The 25,189-nt window shown below is 53.6% G+C and overlaps 1 protein-coding gene and 1 pseudogene across 3 annotated transcripts in view; both read right to left on the bottom strand.

The window, feature by feature from the left end:
- Window positions 1–19,953, bottom strand: part of SLC25A37 (solute carrier family 25 member 37) — a 36,723-nt gene extending 16,770 nt beyond the window's left edge. The window contains exon 1 of one of the 3 annotated variants that reach the window (XM_037152677.2): window positions 19,601–19,953. In XM_037152677.2, the coding sequence (XP_037008572.1) occupies window positions 19,601–19,810 (210 nt within the window). In that variant the 5' untranslated portion in view covers window positions 19,811–19,953. Of the gene's footprint in view, window positions 1–11,573; window positions 11,761–13,409; window positions 13,475–19,600 lie in introns of those variants that run through there. The other 2 variants (XM_037152679.2, XM_037152678.2) reach the window with 2 other exon arrangements.
- A 1,378-nt stretch (window positions 19,954–21,331) lies between these two features.
- On the bottom strand, window positions 21,332–23,516 carry LOC119054744 (60S ribosomal protein L10a-like; annotated as a pseudogene).
- Between the last annotated feature and the right edge of the window lie 1,673 nt (window positions 23,517–25,189).

Here is a 25,189-nt window from a genome sequence, read left to right on the forward strand (position 1 = left end):
CCCACCCGATGCTCAGACAGTCCCCTGGGCTCCGAAGTCCATCCATTCACTCAACAATTACTTATTGACTTTCTGCTTCATGGCTGAGGCCGCTTTAGGACCTGGACATGAAGGTGGCCTCGGTCCTCAACCACCTCATGTTTTGCAGCTGGGTGCATGTGGAGAAGTCACTAGGTGAACTGTGGCTCCCTCACCTGTGAAAACTCTCATCTCATGTGCTAACTTCGGTGAATGAATGACAAAGCAGACCAACCACCCAGCCACGTCAAGCAGCTGGTACAATACAGTATAGTATAGTACAGCAAGTGCTCCACAGACGTTTATCATCATCGTGATTATTTCCAGACAGGCTCCTGTATGTCCTCTAAACCACCACCTATGTTAATACAAATGGCTCTGAAATACTGAGAACCACCACCAAAACCAGCTTGCTGTTGCCTAGCAAGTGTGGGCTTTTCCCCCTGCTTGCTGATAAATGGCCATGCGACACAAAGGATCTCATTACAGGTTTGAACTGAATCGCTAGATTGCAAACAGGACGGGCGCTAAACCCCACAGTGGCCCCCAGGGTTCCAGAGGCAGCTACCAGCCACAGGGCGCTGCTCCTACTCCTACCTTTGCACCTTTGCACGTTAGCAGGCCTGTTGTTGGACCTCTTGGAGCCTGTCTCTTTATCAGTAAATGCATAATTGCACCTATTTCCTCAAGGCTCCACTTAGGAGGATTAAAGGAAACAATGAATGAAAAGCCCCTTGCCTGGGAGCTGGCACACGCCTGCTGTTGCTTTTATTTATGGTTTGGTGGGGGGGTTTGCATAAACAATGACCTCCTATGATGTGTCAGGCTGACTCTAATTCCTTCATAAAACCCCTTCCCCGGGGACCAGGCCTGCTTGGGAGCGAGCCCCCAGCAACCGGCACACCGAGACTTTGGACGACTACAGCCACTGCCACCACCTCTTGAGCAGCCCCTTTTGACAGGAGGGACACTGAGGCCCGGGAAAGGGAGCGGACTTGCCCACAGCAGCCCCACAAAGGACTCTGTCCCCCCATCCCTTCCCAGAGTCACCTCTCTTCCCTCCGTTGTCTAAATGAGTGCGCCAGCTGCTTACCTTGAACCTGCTTGTGTAACAAAGGAAACTGAGACAGCTAGAGAGGTCGGGGGAAAAAGTCACCTGTGCCAAGGTCACACAGGCACAAGGGGCCCAAGATGACAGTGCTGCAGAAGCTCGCTCACCTGGTCTGACTGCTCAGCGCCAAGGGCAGTTCTGCAGACACTGAACTGGTGCCAGGCTGAGGCCGGACAGGGACCTAAATACCAAGGTTCCCTGATACAGCTGACTGGCGTCCGTTCCCATGAGGTCCCGCTGTTCAAGGGCTCACTGGCCTCTAAACTGTCAGAAACAGCCAGATGGGGCTGAACGCAGCCTGGGCACGCGGAGCCCTCCGCTCCCTTCCCCACGCTCCCCTCACCCGGCAGGACTGGATGTTTCCAAGAAGCGTGGCTCACTTTCCCGACAGGGACGATCCCCCGAAATGTGCACCGAAATGTATGCGAGCACGACAGAATGGACAGCCCTGTTCTAAGTGCCAGAGACCCGACCTGCCGTCAACTCTGCCTCCGAATCCCCGCGGAATTCCAAGCAGCCCTTCCACCTGGCCGGGCATCAACAGGAATGTCCACTGGTAGGTATACGCATGAGGGCAGGGGACTTCTGTTTCGTTCCCCCATATGGGACAATTGTCAATATTTGTTGAACAAATAAATGGAGTTAATAGGCTGTCTCTAAGAAAGTCCTTATTGGCTTCTAGCATTCTAAATCTATGAAACCAGTAAAGAAGCCTTCGAAAAAAGTGTGTGCAGGTATGTTTTATTTGGAGGGAACTAGATCTATATATCCACACATCAGCTTTAAAACACCTGCATAAAAATACCCCCTCTTTTAGAAAAAATTGGAACCCTTGTGCACTGTTGGTGGGAAGGTCAAAGGGCGCAACCCCTACAGAAAACAGTATGGACGGTCCTTGAAAAATTAAACGGAGAATTACCATAGGACCCAGCAACCCCACTTCTGGCTACACATGGAAAAGAACTGGAAGTGGGGACTCAGAGACAGCGGCACACCCATGTTTACAGCAGAGGGATTCACAACAGTCAAAAGGTGAAGGCAACCCAAGTGTCCATCCGCGGGCGAATGCACAAAATGGGGTAGATACGTACAGTGCAGTATTATTCAGCCTCAAAAAGGAAGTCTGACACCTACTTAGGCCCACGCCAGCCATGATCCAAAAAGCCGGGCATTATATGATTCTACTTATTCACAGAAAGTTAGAATGGGGGGGGGGGTGGGGCACCAGGGTCAGGGGCAGCGGGGAAGGGGACTGTTGTTAATGGGCAGAGTTTCAGGTTGAGAAGATAAAAAACGTTCTGGAGATTGGCTGCCCAACCATGTAAATGTGCTTATTAACAGTACTTAACTGCATACTTGAAAGAGGTGAAGAGAGTAAACCCTCAAACAATCCTAAAGCTAAGCAGCAGTGCCTTCCACATGCATTTCATAGTCTGAAACCCTGTCACAATCAAATAACTTCCTCGGTGTCCTTTATCTCCTCAGCGTGTGCCTGTTTTCGGCGAAGGCAGCTGGGGGGGCGGGGGTGGCCCCAAATGCGCCACGCGATCCCCTGGACACAGCAATATTTCTGGCTGCAGATCCTTCCTCGGAAGGAAGCACCTGGAAGGTCAGCCCGGGGGCTCTTGGTTGGAAAGTCACACTTGAACGGGAAGCAGAAATGCTTAAGATGCAGACTTTGAATCCTTGCCCTTTCCCACATACTGGCCCCGCACCCCTACGATACTCGCTGCTGTGCCACCCCAGAGGTATTTTCCCAGAACCGGGACTCCAGCTGCTCAGGCGGGGAGGTAGCTGCCCAAAACCAGCCAAGTGGGAGAGGCCACCAGAGCCAGGGAGCAGAGGAGCCCGAGCGCCAGGGGTGACAGCGCCCCTGGAACCTACGCAGACAGGCCCAGGGAGCTGGGCCACTCAGAGGGCCCAGGCACGGCTGGTTCTCAAGTCAAGTGTGGTCCTGCCGGCTTCTGCAAGCCTGGCGCCCGCACCCTGCACAGGGCCACACCTTCTGAGGCAGGCCCCACTATTAGCCTATTATCCACAGGAAAAGGACTTTTCAAAGCAGCCCTGTCGCCAGCCTTCTATTGCTCATTCCTCTACTCGTAATTACATCGGGTAATGTGTCTGCAGGCCTGTCTCCCATTAAAGTCTGAGAAACACACAGAAAAGGGCGGCCTTGCCCATCAGTGGTCTCAGTCCCTGCACGGCGCCCGAGCTCACACAGGCATTGCAACAACGGTCCAGGGCTCGGACACGCTCTAAACTTCTCCCACAGGCATTTACAAAGCCGGCCCTGGGAGCCCCTTCTCCAAACGGCTCTCCGCCTGGCACAGATCCGACTTCTGAAGTCTGGTGCGCCTGCGCATTTTCTGGGGTCTACCACCCGGGTACAGCCAGGGACGTAAGCCCCATCAGGGCCGGCTCCAGCGCTCAGGGAACACTAGTGCACTCAGGGGATGTCCAGGCAAATCTCCCAGACGTTTCCAAAGCCGGATTCCCCATGCACACGACTGGACGATGTGCGCGGAGGGCCTGGTCACAGCGGGAGGGACATTCTCCTGCTTTGTTCACACACCTTTCCTATCAGACAATGACAGGAAAGACGATAGAACACCAGAAACCCCAGGCCCGATATTCCCAGGGTCTGTGGGGAAAGACCCCAAAAGGAAGCATGTAAAGAGTCACTTTTTCAGACTCTGGGGTCCACTTGCCTGTACAAATGTTTCCAGGTACAAATTATTTCACAAGCTTTCTGGGGAGTCGTTTTTTAAGTTTTACTGGAAGCCAACAGGAAGGGCAGGAGCCCTCAATCCTGAGCGAGATCTCATGCTGACTCAAACCCTTGACCTGGAAACAGGAGCTGGGGTGTACGATCTAAACCGCAGCCACCTGATGACGGATTTCGGAAGAGAGGGTGCCCGGACGCAGGGGGGCGCTACAGCTCAGTAGCCTGAAGTCGGTAAAGCAGGGTCATTCCACCCGAAGTTCTCCCGACTCCGTAAGGTGTCAGCACATCTTCAGGGGTGCTGGGAGTGAGCAGAGTGAGCCCAGGTCCTTGCCTACGAGGAGTCTTTAATCTAGTTGGGGTGGAATGAGCAAACCAAAAATCATACAAATAAATAATGGAGAACTCTAAATGACCTGAAGCAAAGCAGGTGGAGGGGCTGCAACAGCAACGGCAGGGGACCTGGCTAGGTCAGATTCGGGGAGGGGCCCGGAAGTGACTTTGAAATGGAGACCTGCAGGCTGGGGGCAGCAGGGCAGGTGAAGCGTGGGAGCCAAGGGGCTCCTGGGGGCACAGGTAGGGCACGTGGGATGCGGACAGAGGCCTGAGGAGGCTGGTGTCTCTGGCAGCCTGCTGAGTCCCAGGAGGTGAGCTTGGGAAGGGCCGAAGGACATGGAGACCACGCTGAGCCCTAAAGACCGTGGCCTTTGAACCGTGTGTCTGTCTGTCTGTCTGGTCCTGGCCTCCCACCTTGGATTCGTGAACGGAGAAGGAAGGTGGGAAGCAATGAGGGGAGGGACCAAGAGGTTTCTCACTGTGAAACCTAAGGGAGCAAAAACCGAGGGAGCGATGGTGTTCCTGTCACCAGGAGGGGAGATGCTGCTGCTGCAAGCCTCCCCCCGCCTGTCACTCCCACCACCGCTTCCCCAAAACTCTGGGGCACCCGGCCCAACCCCATCTGTGCTGCAGCGGCAACACTGGGTGTCCGACCTTGGCCATGCCGGCTGACCCCCTCGATGACTCAGCTTCCTGGAAGAACACTTGTAAAAGGTCCTCCGTCAGGAAGGAGTCAGAGAGCTATAAACAGGGCCTTCCAGAAGCATCTGCTCCCAGCTCCCGTAGATTCCAGGGTGGGGCTCTGGCCAGTCAGCATTTCTGGAATTGCCTGAATGAATGGTCTGCAGCCTTTAAGTGCTGCGGTTGAAGGTTTCAAAAACTTAAACAAATGGCTATTTCCAGTCAGGCACTTTGAGGTGCAGGGTCCCAAATGGTGTATCAGCAGCTGGGTCCTCTCCCTGCTCCTCAGCCCCAGGTAGAGTTGCAGGCAGGGGTCTGCCCAGCTTCCTCCCAGGGAAAAAAGGTGCCTATAAGTCTGTACTACACACTCAAAGTTGTAATTATTTCTAGAAGAGCTCCATTTGTCCCCTAAACCAAAATCGAAAGAGGGTGTCTCAGCTCTGCCCGGGTGGCTCAGTTGGTTGGAGCACTGTCCCATACACCAAAGGGCTGCAGGTTCGATGCCCGGTCAGCACTCATAGCTAGGTTGGGGTTTCAATCCCTGGTCAGAGTGTGTACGGGAGGCAATCTATGGATGCTTCTCTCTCACATTCACGTTTCTCTTCTCTCTCCCCTCCTCTCTCTCTCTCTAAAAAAAATCAATAAATATATCCTCAAGTGAGAATTAAAAAGAAGAAGAAGAAGGCGCCCCAAAGGTATACTCCACGGGGAAATAGGGAGCGAACAGTGCAGAACTGGAAACTTCCTGGGAGACCGTTCCTTCCTGGGAGTTTGAGTTCAATGTTGCCATTCCACAGATGCAGAACCCGAGCCTCAGGCCAGCCTAGTGCTCCTCCCAGGGCCGCTCGGCCGCCAGGTCTCTGGGCCTCTGAACCTGACTACAATTCACCCTTCAGTGGAAACCAAGTGTGATGCACGAGTTCACACAGAAACGGTCGCTCTGGCCTTGCTTCTCCAAGTCCCCCTCCCGGCCCTCCGCACCCGGGAACCCTGCGCTGCGGTTCTTAGGCCGACAAAGCCTCTTCCCGTCCCCTTCAACTCTGGCTGCTCAGAGATCAGGTATCTGTTTTCAGTTTAAAGCGGCTTCTGGTAATGGCCCAGCTTGTGGTAACTTTCCGTTTTTAGGATCTGAAAGAGAATTTCAGAAACTGTCTTATGATTGGATTATCAGAAAATACGAAAGACCCTTGGAAGAGACACTCCAGGGAGGTTTATTAAAGCTAACTCTTTCCCAATCCCAGGAGAAGCGTCCCTGGCCAGCCCCCTCTCCAAAGCCCTGGTGAACAGCACTAATTCCAAGGATAAGTGGACCCTGGGGCCACCTAGGACTGTACCAGCTCCCACCCCATCACAACAGACCGGGTATCAACCTTCTTCTCCACCTTCCTCCAAAACCGGAAAGACTCGTTTTAGAAGCAAATAAGGAGCGAACAGCCATTTTAACTTGTCCATGTATTTCTGGTTGTTACTCTGTTGTTTTTACGTTTCTGCAGCTGGTATTCTCGAAGCTGTCCTGGCTAACTAGGCACCTTCCGTCATTTCCAAAGCCAGGCTAGTTGGCCTGTCACCCTTCCTGGCCTGCGTAATACGTGATGTGCATTAACTCAGTGATTGAGAAGTCCGGATACAAGGGGAAAAATTTAAACCCAATTACAGTACAGGAGAGCCCTCTAGTCTCACACACACATTAGGTGTTTAACCCTTTCATTGACAACCCCTCTCCCCTAACGGGGCGTTTTCTGTGGTTCACTTAAACCAGATCAAATCTTTCTCTTCTGTTCTGTCCGGGTAACAGCTCAGTATTGTCTGACGACACTGGAAAAGGCCCACACACGTCCTCCCCAAAGCACCCGGCAAACAGATTTAGTAACGAGGACCTCCTGTGCCCCTGAGCCCGCCGACACAGACGCGGAGGGCTGGCCCGGGGTCAGCCCGTTCTCGCCCATGTCACCAGACTGGCCTTTGGGAGGAGCGGGACTCAGTTTCCCCAAGCTGTAAGATCCAGGAGCACCTGTCTGAACCCAGGACTGATATAGGAGCCAGGAGGAAAATCTACAAAAGCCCAGTTTCAGGCCCTTTATCTCAATCGGTGGAGACCGATGGATAAGCTCAGGGGGCCGAGGCCTCTCCCTTTCATAGGAGGGTCCACCAGAGACAGAGCTGAGCGTCCAGAACAGTGCCACGGCTCCAGCTCCACCCCTGTCCTTGGGAAAGCACAGTGATCACCTACGCAGTCCGTCAGCTCTCCTGCTTGTCACCCTGTAAACTGATGTGGGGGGGGTAAAGGTCATGCAGTCAGCACCTGAACCTCCACAAATCACACAGCTGCACTTCCGGCGGGCATGCGCCACTCACGTCAACCGTTAATAGGGACAAATTATGAGCAGAAAGGCCTTTGACACAACAGCTCTCTCCCCTTTCTCTTCACCCCACTTTCCTCTGGTCTTGGGCTCAGCGGTGAGTGTCCCCACCCAGGGCAGAGGCCAGGCTTGTCTGGGAGCCAACACACAGTGGTCTGGTGGCCAAACAGGGAGTTCAGGACGGGGAGAGAAGGAGAGATGCCAGAAAAGGAGGGCAGGTCCCCCCGGAGGCCCCGGTGCGGTGACCCCAAACCACAGAACTTTCTCAACTGATTCTGTGGTCAGAAGACTCAGAGCAAAACCCCAAAACTAGACTGTTGTGGGGTGCGGGTATCCTGATGATTGGGGTCAGGCCGTGGCATTCTGGGGGACAGAGAGAATCACTCAGCTTTGTATGAACATCCACGTCCCCCTCCATCCAGATGTGGACGGTGGGATGTCATTTCCCCGAGGAGCCCTTCCTGGACCCCTTCCTGAGGTTCTGGTCCTGTGGGGACAGGCTCGTCGCTGCCCTCCCCGCCAGATGGACACCTCCGTGGGAAGAGGCCTCAGAGGCGCTGACTGCCTGGCTCCCTAGTGCCGGCTACAAGTTGTCCCACCACTTCACCCCACTCCTTGGTTAACTGAGTCATTCAGTGAAGACCAGGGGATGAAGTTGCATTTCTGCAAACACCTTTTAACTCTGCCTGAGTAGAGAGATTTCTCTGAATCAGGCCAACACAAGCCCACATCCAGCAAACGAGCCGTGGAGACAGTGACTAAGGAAAGGCGGGCTTCCTTCTTCTGTTAAAACACACGCCGGGCTTGCCCCCGCCCTCACACACCCGCACAAACAGGGCCATCTCTGTCCTTTGGAGAGGCTTCCCCACCTCTCCAGCCTGACTTCCCGGATCTGACCATCAGCCGGCCAACCGGCTCCCTTAATCCAGGATCTGGCCGCACCGGTCATCTGCGGGACACCCTCTATTCCAGGGGAGTGGAACAGCGAGAGTCCCAGGCAGTGCCTGGCTGGCGAGCTTCCCGTGGGTGGCCATGTCCCCCCTGCACTTTCCTCTCAGGCTGCCAGGCCCGGGCCAAGGCCAGGCGCCAGCAAACATCTCAATGTGGGCGGCATGAGGAAAGGAAGACCAGGGACCCCAGGACAAAGGCATCTGTGTCCTACCACCTTCCCCTCATACTTTGCTACGTCAGCATTATGAGCAAACAAGGAAAACAGAGACGGGCAGGACCAAGGTGGGACTGTCCCCAGCCTCGTGTGCCTGGTACTCAAAGGGGCAGACTCATTCGACAAGTATAGGTGAACATACAATAATAACCCTACCGGAGGCGCCTGGGCCCTAACTGCTCTGGGCACACTGCCGTCCTCCTGACGGTGGCCCAGTCCTTCACCAGCCTCATCACAGCGGCTGTGTCCACTCCTCCCATTGCTGTCCCACACTGCCAACTGTCAATGGACTTCTGAGCATGCTCGCAGCGTAACTTGCTGATTACCCAACATATGGGAGGCACTGTGTAAGGACAGAGGGCGAGTGCCCAAGGCCACACAGCTGCAGTGACTCCTCCGGTCCCTGGAAGGGGAGCCTCTATTTTCCATTCCAATGAGCTATCCTCATCCCTCTAACAGGATCCAATTGGATAAAAAATACCACGGCCTGGCACCTAACCAAAGCTTTATAATTTTGAAGTTGTGTTCACTGCAAACCTGGCTGCATTTTCTTCCTAGATGTAGTAAGTGGGCCTGAAAGAGGGGCAAGACAGGCACTGTTACGCTTCCCTACTGAAGAAGAGAAAACTGCAGCCCAGCAGACCAAGCTCTGATTTACTGCTCTTCCCAGCAGGTTATTTTATGCTGTGATCTGGAAAGAAATTTTCAGGCCAGTCCAAACTCAAATCATTACACTGAGTCCAAAACTGAACCCTAAAAAAATGAGGAGGTGCAATAGCAGAGAAGCCCAGCAAAGCCAAAAATACTCTATGGCAGTAACCACTTGTCATCATCCCTTTGCCCTCCATACTGGAGTATTTGACCAAGAAACTCCTGCTGATACGTTAGAGCCCTAGGTTCCATGCCCTGCTCTGATTTCTGACTGGCACTCCCTCCACTCCAGACCCTCCCTTCCAAGAATGCAAGGTGGGGCCCCATGCTCTCCTCTCTCAGAACCCAGCTCCAGGGTTCTGCCTTCATTAACATCTGACTTCGCACCCCAACACCTCATTTGCTTGCTCCTACCCAATTCCCTTCTTCCATTCTTCCCTTTCAGCTCTGGTGTAGCAGAAAGAGGCTTGAGTTGGCCAATGCATGTTATTTTGCTGAAGCTGTTTTCCCGTCTATGAAATGAGACAGCCTCTTCCCACCTTCAAAGGAGAAGAGGATAAAATGACAGAACATAGGTTGAAACAATCCAAAAAGTTGCAATACACAATTGCAACAGCAACATTCATGCTTACCCAGGCATTCAAGTAATACCACTTCCAGAAATGATGATAGAAGCTAATACTGAGTGCTTATCATGTACCTGACACTATTCTTTACTCCCTAGGTGTGTCATAATTAATTCCCATAGCAGCAGGTGGGTACTGTTATTATCCCTGTTTCACAGGTGAGAAAAATAAGGTACAGAGAGGTTTTGGCAACCTGGCCAGGCGCTACCCCAGGCAGCCTGGCCTCAGAAGTTGCACAGCTGCCCCGAACCATTCTGAGTTGCTGAGCATGCTGCCTCTGTCATCCGCTAGGCATCGGAAAGCTGATGAAAGCCACCCACAAACGTGATCCCACCTGGGCTTGTCAACAGCCCCATCAAGCAGGCAAACAGATGACAGTATTGTAGGAGACTGACAGTCATCTATCAGACACAGAGACACCGGCCCAGAGGAGTAGCTCACCCAAGCTTTCAAAGCTGGTTAATGGGGGGACCTGGACTTAAATTCCTGGGCCTTTTGCTCCCTCTGCCCAGTCTGGAGACCTTTCTAGAGGCTACCACACCAGCACCAGCCTGATCCGCACATGGCCCCCCCACACCAACCCCTGTCCCCCAGGGCAGCCTTCACAGCCACACCACAGGGCAAAAGCTGCGGCTGCCGGGGGTGGGAGGGCAGGGGGGCAGGGCTGTCAGGTCAGGGGCTTCTGGCAGCCAGACCCCAGAGGCCGCAGATTTCTGAGCCTCCCACCGGGTGTGCCTGATGGGTGCAGAGGCTGGTGGCCCCAGAGGAAGTCCTCTCAGTGACACAAAGCAGGCCCCCAACCTGACCCATGATGGCCAGACGTTTCCTAAACCTATTGTGCAGCAATTGCTTCAACAGAGCTGCTGCTGGGATTTCTCTCTATTTCAACATGTTTTGTTTTCTCTTCCGAGAGAAAGTATGAATGTGAAACCACAACACCTTGTAGTAACCAGACAACGGCCCTTCCTGCCTGTCTGGGATTACGGGTAGGGTCAGAGATGTTTGCAAAGTCATCCTCTATGAACCAACTTTGGCTTCCAGAGTGACTAACAACCTCAGGAGTGAGGAAGGGGTGGGCAGCTGTAGAACTGAGAGCCCCTGTCTGTGCCGGGACGGGGCAGGGCAGGGCGGGGTGGGGGGGGGGAGGTTGGCGACCAAAGACTGTCCAGTCGAGAACCCCTGAGGGATGGGGTTCCAGCAGGCTCCAGACCTGACGGCAGCCCGAGCACCCCAGGGTCCAGACAGCTCCGGCCTTGCACCCGCTGAAAAGTAAATACCAAGTTGTGCCTTTCTTTTCTTTTAAAGGACCTAGTTCTCTCACCTAAGCTCAGGGTCTAATTACAGGGAGCACACCCTGGGAGCAGGGACTTACTTGTGTTGCGGGCGTCTAGCACGAAGCCCAGCAGGAGGGGACTCAGTGCCTGTGCGGGGAACGCAGTGGGTGGACTCACTCTCTCATCAGGACACAACTTGGGGGTTCGACCACGAAAAAGGGACAAACTGAAGGGCAGAAAAATCCTTTTGTGGCCAAGACACATCATGGAATCAACAAAAACAACACAACAAGTAAAAATGAGCATTCGTTTAACAGCAGTTTTAAAGCATTTTTCTTCACATCTCCGGAAAACAACTCAGCCCTACCCACAGAATACCTTCCTGTGACTGGCTCTGGGGACCGGCTGTGTCCGAGAGTGGGTGGGGGGACATCTGTGGCAGTTCAGGACTTACGCCGAAGGCAGCAGGGACAGCGGGGGAGCAGCAGGCAGGGAGACTGAGCCCCACTGTGAACTGCAGACCCGGGGCTGCTCCCTGCCCCCAGGCTATGCTACACCCTGAAGAAGGGGCTGGATTTTCCTGGAACGGGACCCCAGGTTGATAACGAACACCATGAGCTGGCACCTACCTACAGCCTGACGCTTTTTAAAGGCGGAAAGTTGTGTTCCCGGCGGACCTGGTGCAGCTCCGTCCTGCATGCAGTAAGTGGGCAGGACTGGCACCAGCGCTCTGACCTTGAGGTTCGCCCTTTTCCATCTCACGGCACACGCACGCTAACCTCTAAAATCTTGCAGCACCCCAAAACAATTGTATATTTTTGGCTGATCTGACCAAAACATGGGTATAATTCTGATTCATTCACACCAGATGGCTATGGTTCTCTTGGCTGTTGTCATTTTTTTATTTGACACTCTAAGGGGAAGAGGTCAGGGCCCCTGACTAAATAGTCAGGTACTGCATGTTTGGAAACTTCTTGTAGCACATTGGCTAAAACTCGCCGCTCCAGCCTGTTTGAGGAGAGGAAACCTCAGCTGCCAGGAAGCTGGAGGGCTCTGGGGCCGCAGTGAGCGGGCCCGCTCTGGCACCATCTGTGGTGCCTGAGCGACCAAACACTTTACTGAGCAACTGCGGTGCCCGCGGCCGTTTCTGGCGAGGGAAATGCCCCAGGGAGAACAAGACTGCAAACACTCCTTCTGCCCACTGACAGCTTACTGGGGAAGGAGGGGAGCGACACCATAAACAACATCAGTAACATTACAGACACCAACAAAACAGGTAAACAAAATCAATAACGCAAGCATAAGTGAAATTTAAACCAACAATACTAATAATGACTGTCAGTGAATGGCGCCATCCTCCAGAAGGCGGTAAGTGCGGTGGAGGACGACAAAGCCGCGCCAGGCCGCCGGCAGCAGGGGTGGGGGCAGGCGTGCTGCGGCGAAGCTGGGCAGTCGCGGAGGCAGCAGTGGGGACAGGGAGAAAACAACAAATTCAAAAGGTGTTACAGAGGCAGCCAGGTCCGGGAGGCACGTGGGGAGGGGAGGGGGAGGGCGGGGAGAAACTGAAGACGCCCGCCCACCAAGTGTCCGAGGCGGCCCGGGCCCGGCGCAGGCCCAGCGCAGGTCAGGGTGTCCACACCGGACGGGTCGAGTGGCAGTAAAGTGGACACGTCCGCCAGGCAACCGGATACCCAGCTCCCACAGAGACTGGACCAGACGCCCGTCTGCGAGTTATCAGGACCCAGGCGAAAACTGAGACGTGTGTCCTGGGGAAGAAAAGAGGGTGGAGGGCAGCGCTCTGAGGAGGCCCAGAGGCTGCAAAGGGACCCAGAGTCCAGGGGAAGCAGAGAGGCGCAGGGCCCCGAGGCTCCCCTCACAGAGAGGTGTCTGGGCCAGCGCAGCAGAGGGGCCAGGAGAACAATGACTAAGCTCATCTTGGAGATGTGGAGCGGTGGGCACACAGGCCAGGGGCCTGGGGGCGACAAGGGAGGGAGACCCAGTGTCGATCTTTCTGTAACATCTATTATTTTGATGACAAAAAATAAAATAAAAAGAGCAATAAGCTTTTGTCTGTTTCCAGGAAGAAAGAGGGTGGCCCTTGGGGCACGTGGGGCCAAGGTGAGCTGCCTGTGGTTTGTTTGTCCATTTCAGATGGGACACATAAATGACTTGGACCAAGATTAATGATTTTAAGGAGGAACCAGTGGGGCAGGGCGAGGCAAAAGATACTGGAAGCGGGTGCCTCAAGAGAGAGAGAGACGACCAAAACCGCTACCTCCGTGGGCATTTATGGAGAAGGTGTGCACCCAGACTCTGCGTGTGTTGCCTCATTTAGTTCTCCCAACAACCCTGCCGGGCGGGCGTTGGCATCAATGCGTTCGCTTTTCACACAAGAAAACTGAGCTCCCATGCACTGCCCTTCCCTACCCCCAACGTCATGCAAGAGGAAGAAAGCACCATCTTACCTTCTATAGGAGGAGGGGTGGGGGTCAGAGGGCAGTGACAGGAAGATGACTCTGTTGCGTCTCCCGGTTCATTTATTAACTAGGAAGCAAGATGCCACACAGCCAAGGCTGAAAAAAGTGGAGGGGGTGGGGCTTCAAAAGCAAGAACAAGGTCTGAGGCCGCTGTGGGGGAGGACGGAAGCTTGACTAGAACCCCTGGAGGGCCGGACAGAGGGCCTGAGGCCCGGGCACACGGTCACTGACAGTCTGTTCCGGGTTGGGGTCTGGGCCGGCCGATGTTGGAAAAAGCAAAGAGAGAATCGGCGGGCCCGTGGGAGCAGTGATGGGCCAGAGCCCAGGCCCGATGAGGCTGACAGGACAGGGTGGGAGGGAGAACCCAGCCCAGGGTAACAGCAAGAAGGCTGTGACCCGGCTTTGAGGTGTCCGAATTCAAGATTTTAGAGGCGGGAAGGCTCTGGGTTAGCACAGGCCCAGGAGTTAAAGAATGTCCACCTGAGGGGTGGGGAGATCAGAAGGGTCTGAATGAGTTGGGGTGACCGAGAGGAAATGACCGGACGAGTGGGGAAGCACTCTGCACCACACCACGGTGCGCAGAGAATGGAGAGAGACTGCACCACATGGGTGACAAGGGCGATGACGCCACCCTGAGAGCATTCGCTGAAGGCAGGCACTGTGCTAAAAGCTTTGAGGATGCAGCCCTCACAGCCACTCTGGGACATCGCCGCCCTCTTTCCCCCTTTTTACAGCTGGGGAAACCAGGTGAGGAGACCTAAGTGGGAACTGGGACCCGGTCCGGGCCGTGTGGCTCAGGGTCCACGCTTGGACCATTCAACCTCCTGCCTCTCGGCCGGAGGACTCAGGCCACACTCTCAGGTGGGTGGGTGACAGGAAAGTGAAAGTGGATGGCAGGAGCCCCAAAGGCAAAGGACAGGTTCATAGGAGGATGGTGGAGTAACAGAGAGAAGGGAGTGGTCCCACTCCCACCCTGTCGTGGACCAAAAGGCTCCTGAGTTGATGGGAACCCCCCCCCTTGGACTTTCATCCGAGGGGGAGACAGAAGGACCACTCAGAGCAGTGGGTGGGGACCTCGTTTCCAGGGAGTTCTTGGTAAAGGGAGGTGCAGTGGGAAACAAGGGAAGGAGAAAGCATCGGAAAGGACAGGAAAGCAAGAAAACTAGTACCTGCACTTCACAGATAAGGAAATTAAAACTCAGAAAAGCTGAGTGTCCTACCCAACCAGGAAGTCAAAGACTGGGCTCTGAATCTCTCCAAGGTAGTTCTCCGATGGTGAGAAATTCCAACCCAGAAGGCATTAGAGGAAAGGATTACAGTTAAACCAGACAAAGTGATAGGCACATCCCTTCTATGAAAAGTGCACGCTGTGAACATTCAAAGTGGGGGAGGGGAGGGGAAGAGAAGGGGGAGGCACAGGGAAGGGGGGGGGAAGGTGGACTCCGGGTGAGGCAGAGCTCCCCAGCCTCCCAGAGCTCCAGCAAATATGCCTGTGGCCAGCACCCAGGGGACCAGATTCCAACTTGTGGAAGATGAAAAACAAGCACAAAGAAGATTCTTTGAGAGGGAAAGGTTGGGTATTAGGGGAGCTAGGAAAAGACACAGAAGAAAGTTCTAGGGTTTAGAGTTCAAAAGAGACTTTTCAAAGGCTTCCTTCAACACAAGCAAGCCAGTTCATCCAGGGAGCTAGGGAAAGGCAACCTCCTGAAGGTGGAAGGGAATCAAGACCCAAGCCCGTCCTAATGAGGACGTGGGCCACAGCCCTCAGGAAGGAGTCGGCCACAGGGAGCAAAACCACACCCAGATGGAACCCGAGGGAGGGAGTACTGCACAGAGCTCTGCTGGCCTTCCACGCAGCAACCCCCAACGCCCACCTGCACACCCCTGCGGGGTCGCCGGCACCTAGATCCCCCATTAAGCTCCACATGACTCTCTATAGAGGAGCAGATGTCACCTGAGGCCACGTTCACCACCCACTGTAATGCTAAGGATGTCCCTCCAAGCCCTCTGCCCAGCCTATCCCTCCCCCACTTCCCGGCAGAGGAGGCCGGCCGCAGGCAGAAGAGTGGCCTCGTGGGGCCAAGTGCTGACCCTGGGGCCGGGTGAGATCCCCACTCCTTCAGCGGCAGCCATGCAGGCCTGAGGTGCCACTCTGGGAGCCAGCACCCAGCCTGGAACTTCAGGACACACGTACTAAGGCTGACACTCAACAGTGCTCCTTTTCTGACTCCACCCCCTGCCCCCAAAATCCACCTTTTAGAAAAGCACCTCCCAGTGAAGAAGAAAAGAAAGGAGAGGAGGAATCTGAAGGAGACAAGACAAGGGAGGAGAGACTGCAAAATCCCTATAATTTGATCCGAAGAAGCAGAAGAATGTGGGATCTCACACCCTTTTGAAGTTCAGTGGGATCCGCCACACTGTACTTAGTTTCAAAAGCAATGAAACGGGTAGGACAGGACTCTGGAAGCCGCCTTCCCCTCGCTGAGCAATGACACCTAGTCAACCTGCACAACTCGGGCCACAGGGCGCAGACTCAGAAGCTGAGGAACGCTGGGCCATCCTAACACCTGCCTGGCGCAGTGCTGCTCAGAGCTCACTCAGAGCTCAGCAGGGCCGGCTGCAACCTGCCCCCACTGTGGGGCCAACCCAAGGCTTCCAAAAGTCTCAGCACCTCGAGGAGGGAATGCTGTCAGCCATCCACCTGCACCCTAGCTGGGAAGGAGGGCTCTTCCTAGCAGAGTTCAGGGCAGCCGTTTCCCTGACAAGCAAAGCAAGAGAAGGGCTGTGAAAGGGTCAGCGGATGTTCCCTCGCTTCAAATCTTTCCTGTTTCCTGTGGGCCCTGCTCTCACCACCGCGAGGGATTCAGCATGGCCTACACGGTGTGCCTAATCTGGCTGGAATTTCCTCCTCCACCCACCTGGCATTCTCCCCACAGTCTTGAGCACTCCGGACCAGAGGTTCTCACATCCACCCCAAGTGCCGGTCTACCTGCCCCTCTGGAGCACCAGGAAGAAGGTCATGGAAAACCTGCTGCAAACCCCCCATAGAAAGGAGCAAGGACTTGCCAACCGTTTGGCAGAAGCCCTAGGGAGGCCCCACGCTCTGTCCCTCGTCCCACTGCGGGGGCTCAGTACCAACAGAAGAAAACCTGCAGCCACAGGTCCCAGGGGCCTGGCCCTTCACCAATCACTGAACATTCACATCCCACCACCATGAAACCAGGTGAGGGAGGGAGACACAGGAAGGGGCAGCACAGGCAGATGACAGCAGGAGCTCGAGATATTGCTGATCGTCAGGTTCAGTACAGTTCACACTTTTTTGGCCATGATCCCAGCCAAAAGAGCTCTCTCCACAGCCACGCAGGGACACGCATACACACAAAACCCAAGCAGAACTTCGTGGAGCAACACTTTCCCCTACTGCACGCCAGACACTGCATCCTGCAATCTCACGGACCCGTCTTTTTTAAAGGATCCTACTCATGGGTCATGACCCCCGCTCTGAAAAACACAGGTTCTGCAAGTGACATCGGGAGTGGGGCGGGACTTTATTATCATTTGAAGCATTAGCAAAGCTAGCTTCCTTCACTTATGACCATAAAACCAAGCAGCTTGCTTACCATCTGCAGCCCCCCTACCTAGAATAAAAAATCCAAAAAAGAGGGCCCACCCAACACTCTCACTTAACAAACAACATCCAAGTCAAAAAATGTGTGCCTTAGCACAATTAAAGAAAACTTTTTCTTCCAAGGCACACTTTACATTGATGAGACTTCAGCTGACAAAATTATTTAAAATTTCAAATAACATACAAGAGGACAATGGGTGTTCTGTGCTCACAGAAAGGGGGGCAGGTTAAAAAGGGGGAGAAGTAGCGAACTGGTCCACGGCCTCCACTTTATTTACCGGTGGCAAAACTAAGGGACAGAACAAGTGCCTAAGGCATGAAGCAAGTTAGGGGCAGGGCTTAAAACCCAAACCAGGGCCCCTGAGTCAATTACTCACACTCTCCATCATCCAAAACATTTAAAAACACAGTCGAGGTCTCTCCCAGTAAAGCTCTGCCCCAGCTGAAGCATGGATGAGTCCCTGGTGCCTCGGGCTGGGCACAGACAAGCACGCAGACCTGGGCAGACCTGGGCACTCTGCTGCAGCCCTGCCGGCGTCCTGTAAGGGTCTCACAGGCTCAACTCTGTGTGCCTTTCATCTCAGCTGAAAAAATGCAAAAGAATAAGCCTTCCTACCCCTTCTGAAAAATGTAGTGAAAAAAGAGGGGTGCTTTAAAACCAAGCCTGCATGCTTAAAAACAGAAGCAGCCCTGTGGGTCATTATCCAGAGTCAGAGTTAGAATCCCAAAACCCAGAAGACCTTACGCATCCGCTGACCCAAGGCTTCATTTTTCCAGTTAAGCCCCATAAGGTGACAGCCAGACCAGCTCCTTCTGCCACATAATATGTTAACCTGTCTGCTGGAGAAAATAGCCACAGAAAGTAACACTAAGTACACAGTGACATCTGAATGAGAAATGAGGGGCAGCGAGGCAACCGAACACAGATCACACAATTCAAACACATGAGATGAATACCTCCTTAGAGTATCCAAGGGAGCCCAAAAGGCATGACTAATTTTTACTAGTCCTCAAGAGAAGCTCAAATGATGCTCTGAACCAAACTCGTAGCACAGAGGCCAAGGGCCTCAGAAGGGGCATAGCTCCTTCATGGAACACTCACTGCCCCCACCTAATAGGTCCACTGCCTGCTCAGATGACATCTCCCTGCTCCTAACTTTCTCTGGACTCTGACCAAGGCACTTGAGACAGGGGCTTCAAATAGGGGGAATTTCACTACACAGGAGGGATTCTTTCCAATAAAAATGCAACCTGGTATCTGTCCAGGGTGTTTCCTGGAGGAGCCCTGAAACACTGAGAGACGAGATCCGCCCCATCCCCTCCTAACCCTGGCAGGCAAGGACCATTCCTTTAATTCCCCACGGGGACAATAAGGGTCAGAAGGGGTGAGGCTCAGAGCCAGCAGCACGCCCGTACCTTCTCTCACTGGGCAGGTGCCTCTCCAGCCACGGACTGCCAGCTCTGAGAGCTGCCAGGGCAGGGAGATCCTCTGAGTTGGACATTCTGGCCTTCAGGCAGCTCATGTGGGGCCAACCTTAGTCATCTGAGACAGCTGGGGGTGGGGGGGTGGGGGCGGGTGGCTTTGTAGGACCTGCCTTTCACCATAACGGCCACCTAGAGAGGCTCCCGGGGTTGCAATCAGAGGAGACAGCTGGAGCACGAGCCTGGGAAGCTTAATTCATGCACCTCTCTGAGCCCCGGTTTCTTCACCTGTTCATTGCCAGGGTTGCTATAAGAATTAGATGAGCTATGCCCACACAAAAGCAATGTGTCAATAGTAGTAGTACTTCCCTGCACTAACTAGTCTATACTTTGGGCACTCTGTGTCCTGTACAGGATGACAAGAGGGCAGCTGTCTGTCAGACAGACAGTCTCTATCCAGCTAAAGCTGCCTCCTTGTAGAGACGCATTAAAAAACAAAACAAAACAAAACACTACCTGGGGAAGCAGTTGGCGAACTGAGTGTCTGTTACACAACCCACAGTCAGAGCTGTACAGCAGCGCACACTCTCCCTGCTCGCCCATCTCCCTGCTCCAAAAAGAGGTCTCACTGCCTCTCTACTGTTCGGTTGCCCAAACTCCAGGGAAAGGGATGCAGTGCCCTAAGGAAAGGTGATCACACAGGGTGCCGCCAAACAAGCACCCTCGAGGGAGCTGCCAACACCCTGGAAAACCCCTGCCACTCCAGCGACCACCAAAACACCCCAGGAGCAAAAGCTACACGCCAGGGCCGGAGGACACGCGGCCCGTCAAGGGCCACGTTTCTAAGCGGGAGCGTGGTTAGCGCTCCCCGGCGGCCAGCTCCCTCCGAAACAGCGCACGTGTGAGAACCCGCGCCACCCATCACTGGCGGCGAACTCCTCTCGCTGTGCCTTGGGCACCGGGCGCACCAGCAGGAGCCGTGATGAGCCTGGACGCAAAACCCTCGGATCGCGTGTGCTGGCGGGGTAAGACTGTGCAAAGCTGCACCGATCGCCTCCCTCGGGAACCATGCACGCACGCGCGCTCTCCTCTCTGCTCGCTCCGTCGCTAAAGTCTCCTCGCACCTCACCTTCACTGAGTCTACCGGGTACATGACCGTGTGCTCCAGGATCCCGGCCATCGCTCCGGCTGTCATGTGGGTGGATAAGGAGGCGCTGGTCGGCAGGTTCTCATAGTCCTCCGACCCGGCGTCCTTGCTGCCGCCGCCGCCATCTCGGCTGTCCCCATCCATCCTGCGCCCCACAGTCTGGCTCCCCACGCTGCCGCAGCGCAGCTCCATTCGCCGGCTCTGCGGGCCGCGGGAGGCTGCAGGAGGTGGGCAGGGAGGGGGAGGGGGCGAAAAACTTCACTTCTTAAAGTGTGAACCACCTCCCGGGTACTGGGGCGCCTGACGCCATGGCGGGCTGGGGTGGAGCGGAGGGACCTGAGACACCAATCACTGGAAAAGAAGAGGCTGGCCGCGACCGCGCCATTGGTGTGGGAGCCGGTGGGGACCCGCCTCCCTGTGTGACGTCACTGTCCAGTGCAAATTTCCAAGCAACCGGACGGGGGCGAGAAGAAACGCTGGGGTGTCCCGGGAAGTTGTAACACCTCTAGGGTGGTGCTGCCTCTCCTGGAGCAGGCTAGGGGCGGTCCCTGGAGAGGATCGGCCGGGCCACAGAGGGAGTATGCATAGGGCTGGAGAAAGGGGGGGCAGCGGCTCAGGGGAAATAGGTCCCCAGAGCCCAGGGGTTTGCGAACAGTATTGCTGAGCAAGCGCTGGCATTCCTAAGGCCTGGGGGTGGGGAGGAAGTTACTGCAAATGTCACCATGGAGCAGTTATGGTGGCGGGATGGAGGTGGAGGAAGAGGTAGTGTCGCACGTGGGAGGGGAGTTCTAGAAGTGAGGACAAGCTGCGCCATAGCCCTGCAGCGCTGGTTGGCAGGGGGGGATACCAATCTATTTGAAATTTTTTTCTCTCACCTCAAACACACAGTTCCTCCCCTTGGAGGAACAAATTTAGCCTCTTTGTGAGAGGCAGTCCACCCTGCCTTGGACTGACCAGGACCGTAAGTTGTAACCAAGATGGAGGCCTTCTGGGCAGGCACCTTCGGACCATTTTTCTCAGAGCTGATGTGCGTGGAAGGTCTTCAGAGGCTTGTTCCCCAGTTAGGGCTGCAAAGTGGTGGAGAATAACACCTTGCAGTCTTGCATCTATCTGCCTGTCTTCTAAGACTCTGGTCTTCAAGTTCTTAAACTTATCCCAAGCTGGCTTCTTTATTTTAACCTATTTAGTACTGTCTTGCTCCATCTGGGGGAAGGGGAAGGAACCAGAAAATAAGGGACTGATCTGTTTCTTGAAGTCGCCATGAAAGCATAGTATTTGCAAGCCTGAACATACACACGTGTTCTGGGACTGAAGATTTGGCCCTAGCTGATTGACTTCTACCACACCAGACACCTTATCCAGAGACAGCTTCTGGTCGGGAAAGCTGGGCCCCAAGATATGAAAGGGAGGAGCCCCTGAGAATGCTGTGTCCAAACTTTGTCCTCACTCTGGTCCCAAGGATCAGTTTACAACAACCCTGGGAGCACTTGGGAATTTGAGGTACAGTGATGTGAACAATAGAGGCTTCAAGGCCAGGGGCTCCCATTGCCCCATTTTTGGTAGCTGCCAATAGTGGCTTACAACATGAGTGTGAGGATGTGATAGATAGAAACAAGCTTTGTGTTTAGTGTTTGCTAGAGAAGAATGTCCTTGCTTTTGCCAAAAGTGTCTCTCTTTTTTAAATGGTAGCGGCATGGTTTGGTAAGCTGTACCTCAGTACGAGTGCTGGGGCCTGCCCATAATGCTCTCTCTCTCGATGTACAAAGCCTGGCTAATCTGCCAGTCCTTTTGGAGCAATGACACCAGGAAATTGACAGCTAAGTGGCTGGGTTACACAAGCTCATCATCTGTCATCTTCACGTGGCCAACAGCCACTGCCAGGCTCAGCAGTCTCTTCATGTGGAACTTGATCGTGGATTTCACTCCATCACTTTGTCCACCATGTTCCCACTTTGGGTCAGCTGGAAAGGGAACCTGCCAGCCTCGTTCAGACCTGGGCCCAGGATTCCTAGGAACTGCTTGATCAGAAACTCTGAAGCTGAAAAGGCATCATACTTCCTGGTCAGCTTCTGGACCAGTTTCTTATTCTTGCTGAGTTTCTTCAGCCCCTTGATGTCCACATGGGAGATGCCCACGTGGGGGATATTCACGGCCTTAGTCTCATCACAGTGCTGCTGGTCCCCCAGAATGCAGCCGAGGACTTGAGGTGGGGAGTGGACTAAGCTGACAGTACCTGGGAAGTGTTTGTCCTTCTGAGGGTCACAGTTCTTTCAAGCTGATCTGCAGCTCCACCATCACCCAAAACTTGCAGCCACTTGTGCTGGTTCCTATGCAGGACTTCTAGCACTGCCTTGTGCAGGGTGTGCAGGGTGTCGTGAGAGACTTTGCTTCTCCTGGTTCCTCACACCACAAAAACCAGAAAAGAGCCCATAGGAGATTTTTAAGAAACATCAAGCCCTGGCTGGTGTGGCTCAGTGGATTAAGCACCGGCCTGAGAACCAGGGGGTTCTGTTCGTAGTCAAGGCACATGCCTAGGTTTGCAGGTCAGGTCCTGGGCAGTGGGGTGCTAGAGGTGACCACACACTGATGAAAGAAAAAGAAAGAAAGAAAGAAAGGAAGGAAGGAAGGAAGGAAGGAAGGAAGGAAGGAAGGAAGGAAGGAAGGAAGGAAGGAAGGGAAAAAGCTGTTGATACTCATTTAAAAGTAGATACCCTTTAACCAGTACATTCTAACCCATTATCCTGCTTTCAGAAATGTGACACAAAACTCTGAAAATTCATGAAGCTATTCTTCAAAGCAGTATTTATAGTCATAAGTAATTGGAAGTGACCTATATGTTCAACTAGAGAGAAATGGCTAAGTAAATGATGACTCATGTGTTAGAGAAATATTACAGGGCCATTAAAAATTGTGGTTACATTTTGCAACATGGGAAATGGTGAGGATGCATGTCAGGTTAAAAAAAACCAAGATCTTATAAAAGTTACATTTATAAAAATGTAAATATGTGCATCAAAAGAGAAGTGGTTACAACCATAGTGATGTAGGGTTGCAAGTAACTATTTTCACTATTTTTTCATACTTAAAGGATACTTTCATTATTTTCATAATTAAAAAATGAAAACGAATGATTCTTTTTAGGATATAATCTCCCAATGGATGGGAAAACCTCTGAACTTTGCCATGGTGATATTAGTGGAGAGAGGTCACCTTGCAGGGGGTTAAGAGAACTCCTAGCAAATAAGAACACGCCCATAATCTTCCAGGGAATAAGATTTTTTTAATTTTATAAATAAATTTTATAAATGTTTAAATTTTTCAAATAAATGTTAATCCAGAACTATTTAGAAAACCTTTGGAATATTTTTTATAAGCAATATTTTCTCACCACAAATGGTAGGTTTAGTGGTTTGGCACTCAGCATCCATCCTAAACCCCTCCTTGTACAGCAGTGCCCAGAACATTTTAATCTACATTTCTCAGACTCCTCTGCAGCCGGGAGTCTAGAGTGACTTCTATTCTGCCAACTAGATGGACTGGGAAGATTTGGGAGGTAGAAGGGAGATAGAGGCCACCTTCCTGTTGCTTTGCTATTCTGCTGCCTAGCAATGTCCTAGACACGTCCTTGCAATAGGAGCAGCCGGGGTGGGCAGTGGCTTCCCTATTGCATCAGCACTGCGGGATCTGGTCAGCATGCTCTCGGCAAAGGGGCCATGGGGGCGGCAGCGGTGATGGTAGCAACCTCCTGATCCCTGCACCGTAGCTTCAGTAGATGGCCTTCCTCACCTGGGTGGTGGAGGTTCCCTTGGGAGGGCAGGTTGACCCTGTGGATCTGAGAGGCAGCCCCAGGGGCCCAGCAGAGGATCAGTTCCCCGTCCACACCAACGATCTTGTGCATAGTAGACAAAGCCTGCTTAGAGATGGGTGACGTCCCAGACACTGTAACCCCGGGCTCCCGCCACACTGCCAACAAGGAGGTAGCACACAGCAGCGATCCTCTCCTATGTGCGGGGCCAGGAGTCTCAGAAGGACTTGCCGGTTCCACTGGAGTCTTACGTCAAGTCCCTGAACGTTGGCATTGTGAAGATGTCATTATCCTGCCCTGGCCTAACCGGGAGCCAAGTTCCACTTCGAAAGGGGAAGCCCCGGAGGGTGTCGGGTGAAGCACACTGGCCTCTGAGTCACAACCCTTAAGGCCCAGCTGCTACCATTCACTACTGTGTGCTTCTGGCCCATTTGGTAAGCATGCTTTCTTGTCTGATGACCTCGGGCACTGATACTTAACATGTGGCAAATAAAAATATAGAAAAAAGTAGGATAAAATCTCATGGTGCAGTGTATATCATTTGGAGGTATTGGGAGGAAACAAGGAAGAAAGGAATTATGGGTACAGAGGGAAGAGGCCCAGTCCTTCCCCAATCCTATTTTTAATTTTTTTCAGAGTAATTGCTCTAGAGTAGACATCTACCTGGCTATGCAGATATCTTCATACCCTGCCCAGAACTTAACTGGCGCTTTGTCTCCTGCTGGGGCCCCAGCATTCCTCTGTGGGAGCAGCGTGGCATCCTGGAGCACCGAGTGGTAAGGCCCCAGGGTGGGGGTGTGGCTCTCTGTCTTTGTTTTCCTCCACAGACGCCACCCACAAACCCAGAATTTTAAGTCTAGTTTCTGTTGGGTGGGAGGGCCTCGAGGGCCTCTGGACTTGCAAGTCTCCCCTCATATACAGTCCTGTCTTCCCAGAATTCCTTGGTTTTCCAAGGACAGCACTGTTTTTTCTAAAAGCTTATCTTTGCGTTTCCCACTGAGGAGAAAAGAAACAGAGATGAACAGAGAAGAAACAGCTAGCCCCACTCCAGAGTCCCAGGGCAAGTACAGAAGGGGTAGGAGGTAGCCGTAGCTCACTTCACCAGGTGTTCTTTACAGAGGGTGCTGAGGGGCCATGGCCAGAGCCAGAGCTGGGGGCTGAGAGAAGTGTTGGCCACTTCAGAATCCAATTGTCCTGTGGGACTTGGGCCGCGTGCGGCCCACTGCTGCCAGTCGGTCCATGGACTCCTGTGCCGTCCTCCTCAGGAGCTGCCCCTGTGCTTTCACGGGCGAGAACCAACGATTTCAGCTGTCCCCTCATCCCAGCAGCAGCCACCCTGTCTTGGCACTGCTCTCGTGTCCACTCTCATTCAAGAGTCTGCCCCTACCGGGCAGTTGAAGGCCCCAGAGGTGGACAGAGGGGGTGGCAGAGGAGCGCTGGGGCCTCAGTGAAGGTGACGCATTGGCCAAATTCTGCGTGCGGGTGGGCCTTGGGCCATCCTGAGCCACCCACCCCAAGAGCTTACCTCTGTCAGCTTCTGCTCCCCTCACCTTTCCCCACAAATATACTCAGATCTCTAATACAGAACCCTTCTTCCCTGCTGCACTCCTTAAGCTGTGGGCCCACTTCTCTCTTGGTCTGGGAGTCCCTGAAAGAACCCTCTCCCCTTGCCAGTCTGTCCTGACTCACACCGGGCTCACTCACGGAGACTCAGTCTGGCAGGTTCTCACTCCTGCTCTTTTTAAAAGGAGCTCGTGACAAGGTCC

The sequence above is a fragment of the Artibeus jamaicensis genome, unplaced genomic scaffold, assembly GCF_021234435.1.
Source record: "Artibeus jamaicensis isolate MK-2021 breed Jamaican fruit bat unplaced genomic scaffold, CSHL_Jam_final contig_477, whole genome shotgun sequence".
In the NCBI taxonomy this organism is placed as follows: Eukaryota; Metazoa; Chordata; class Mammalia; order Chiroptera; family Phyllostomidae; genus Artibeus; species Artibeus jamaicensis.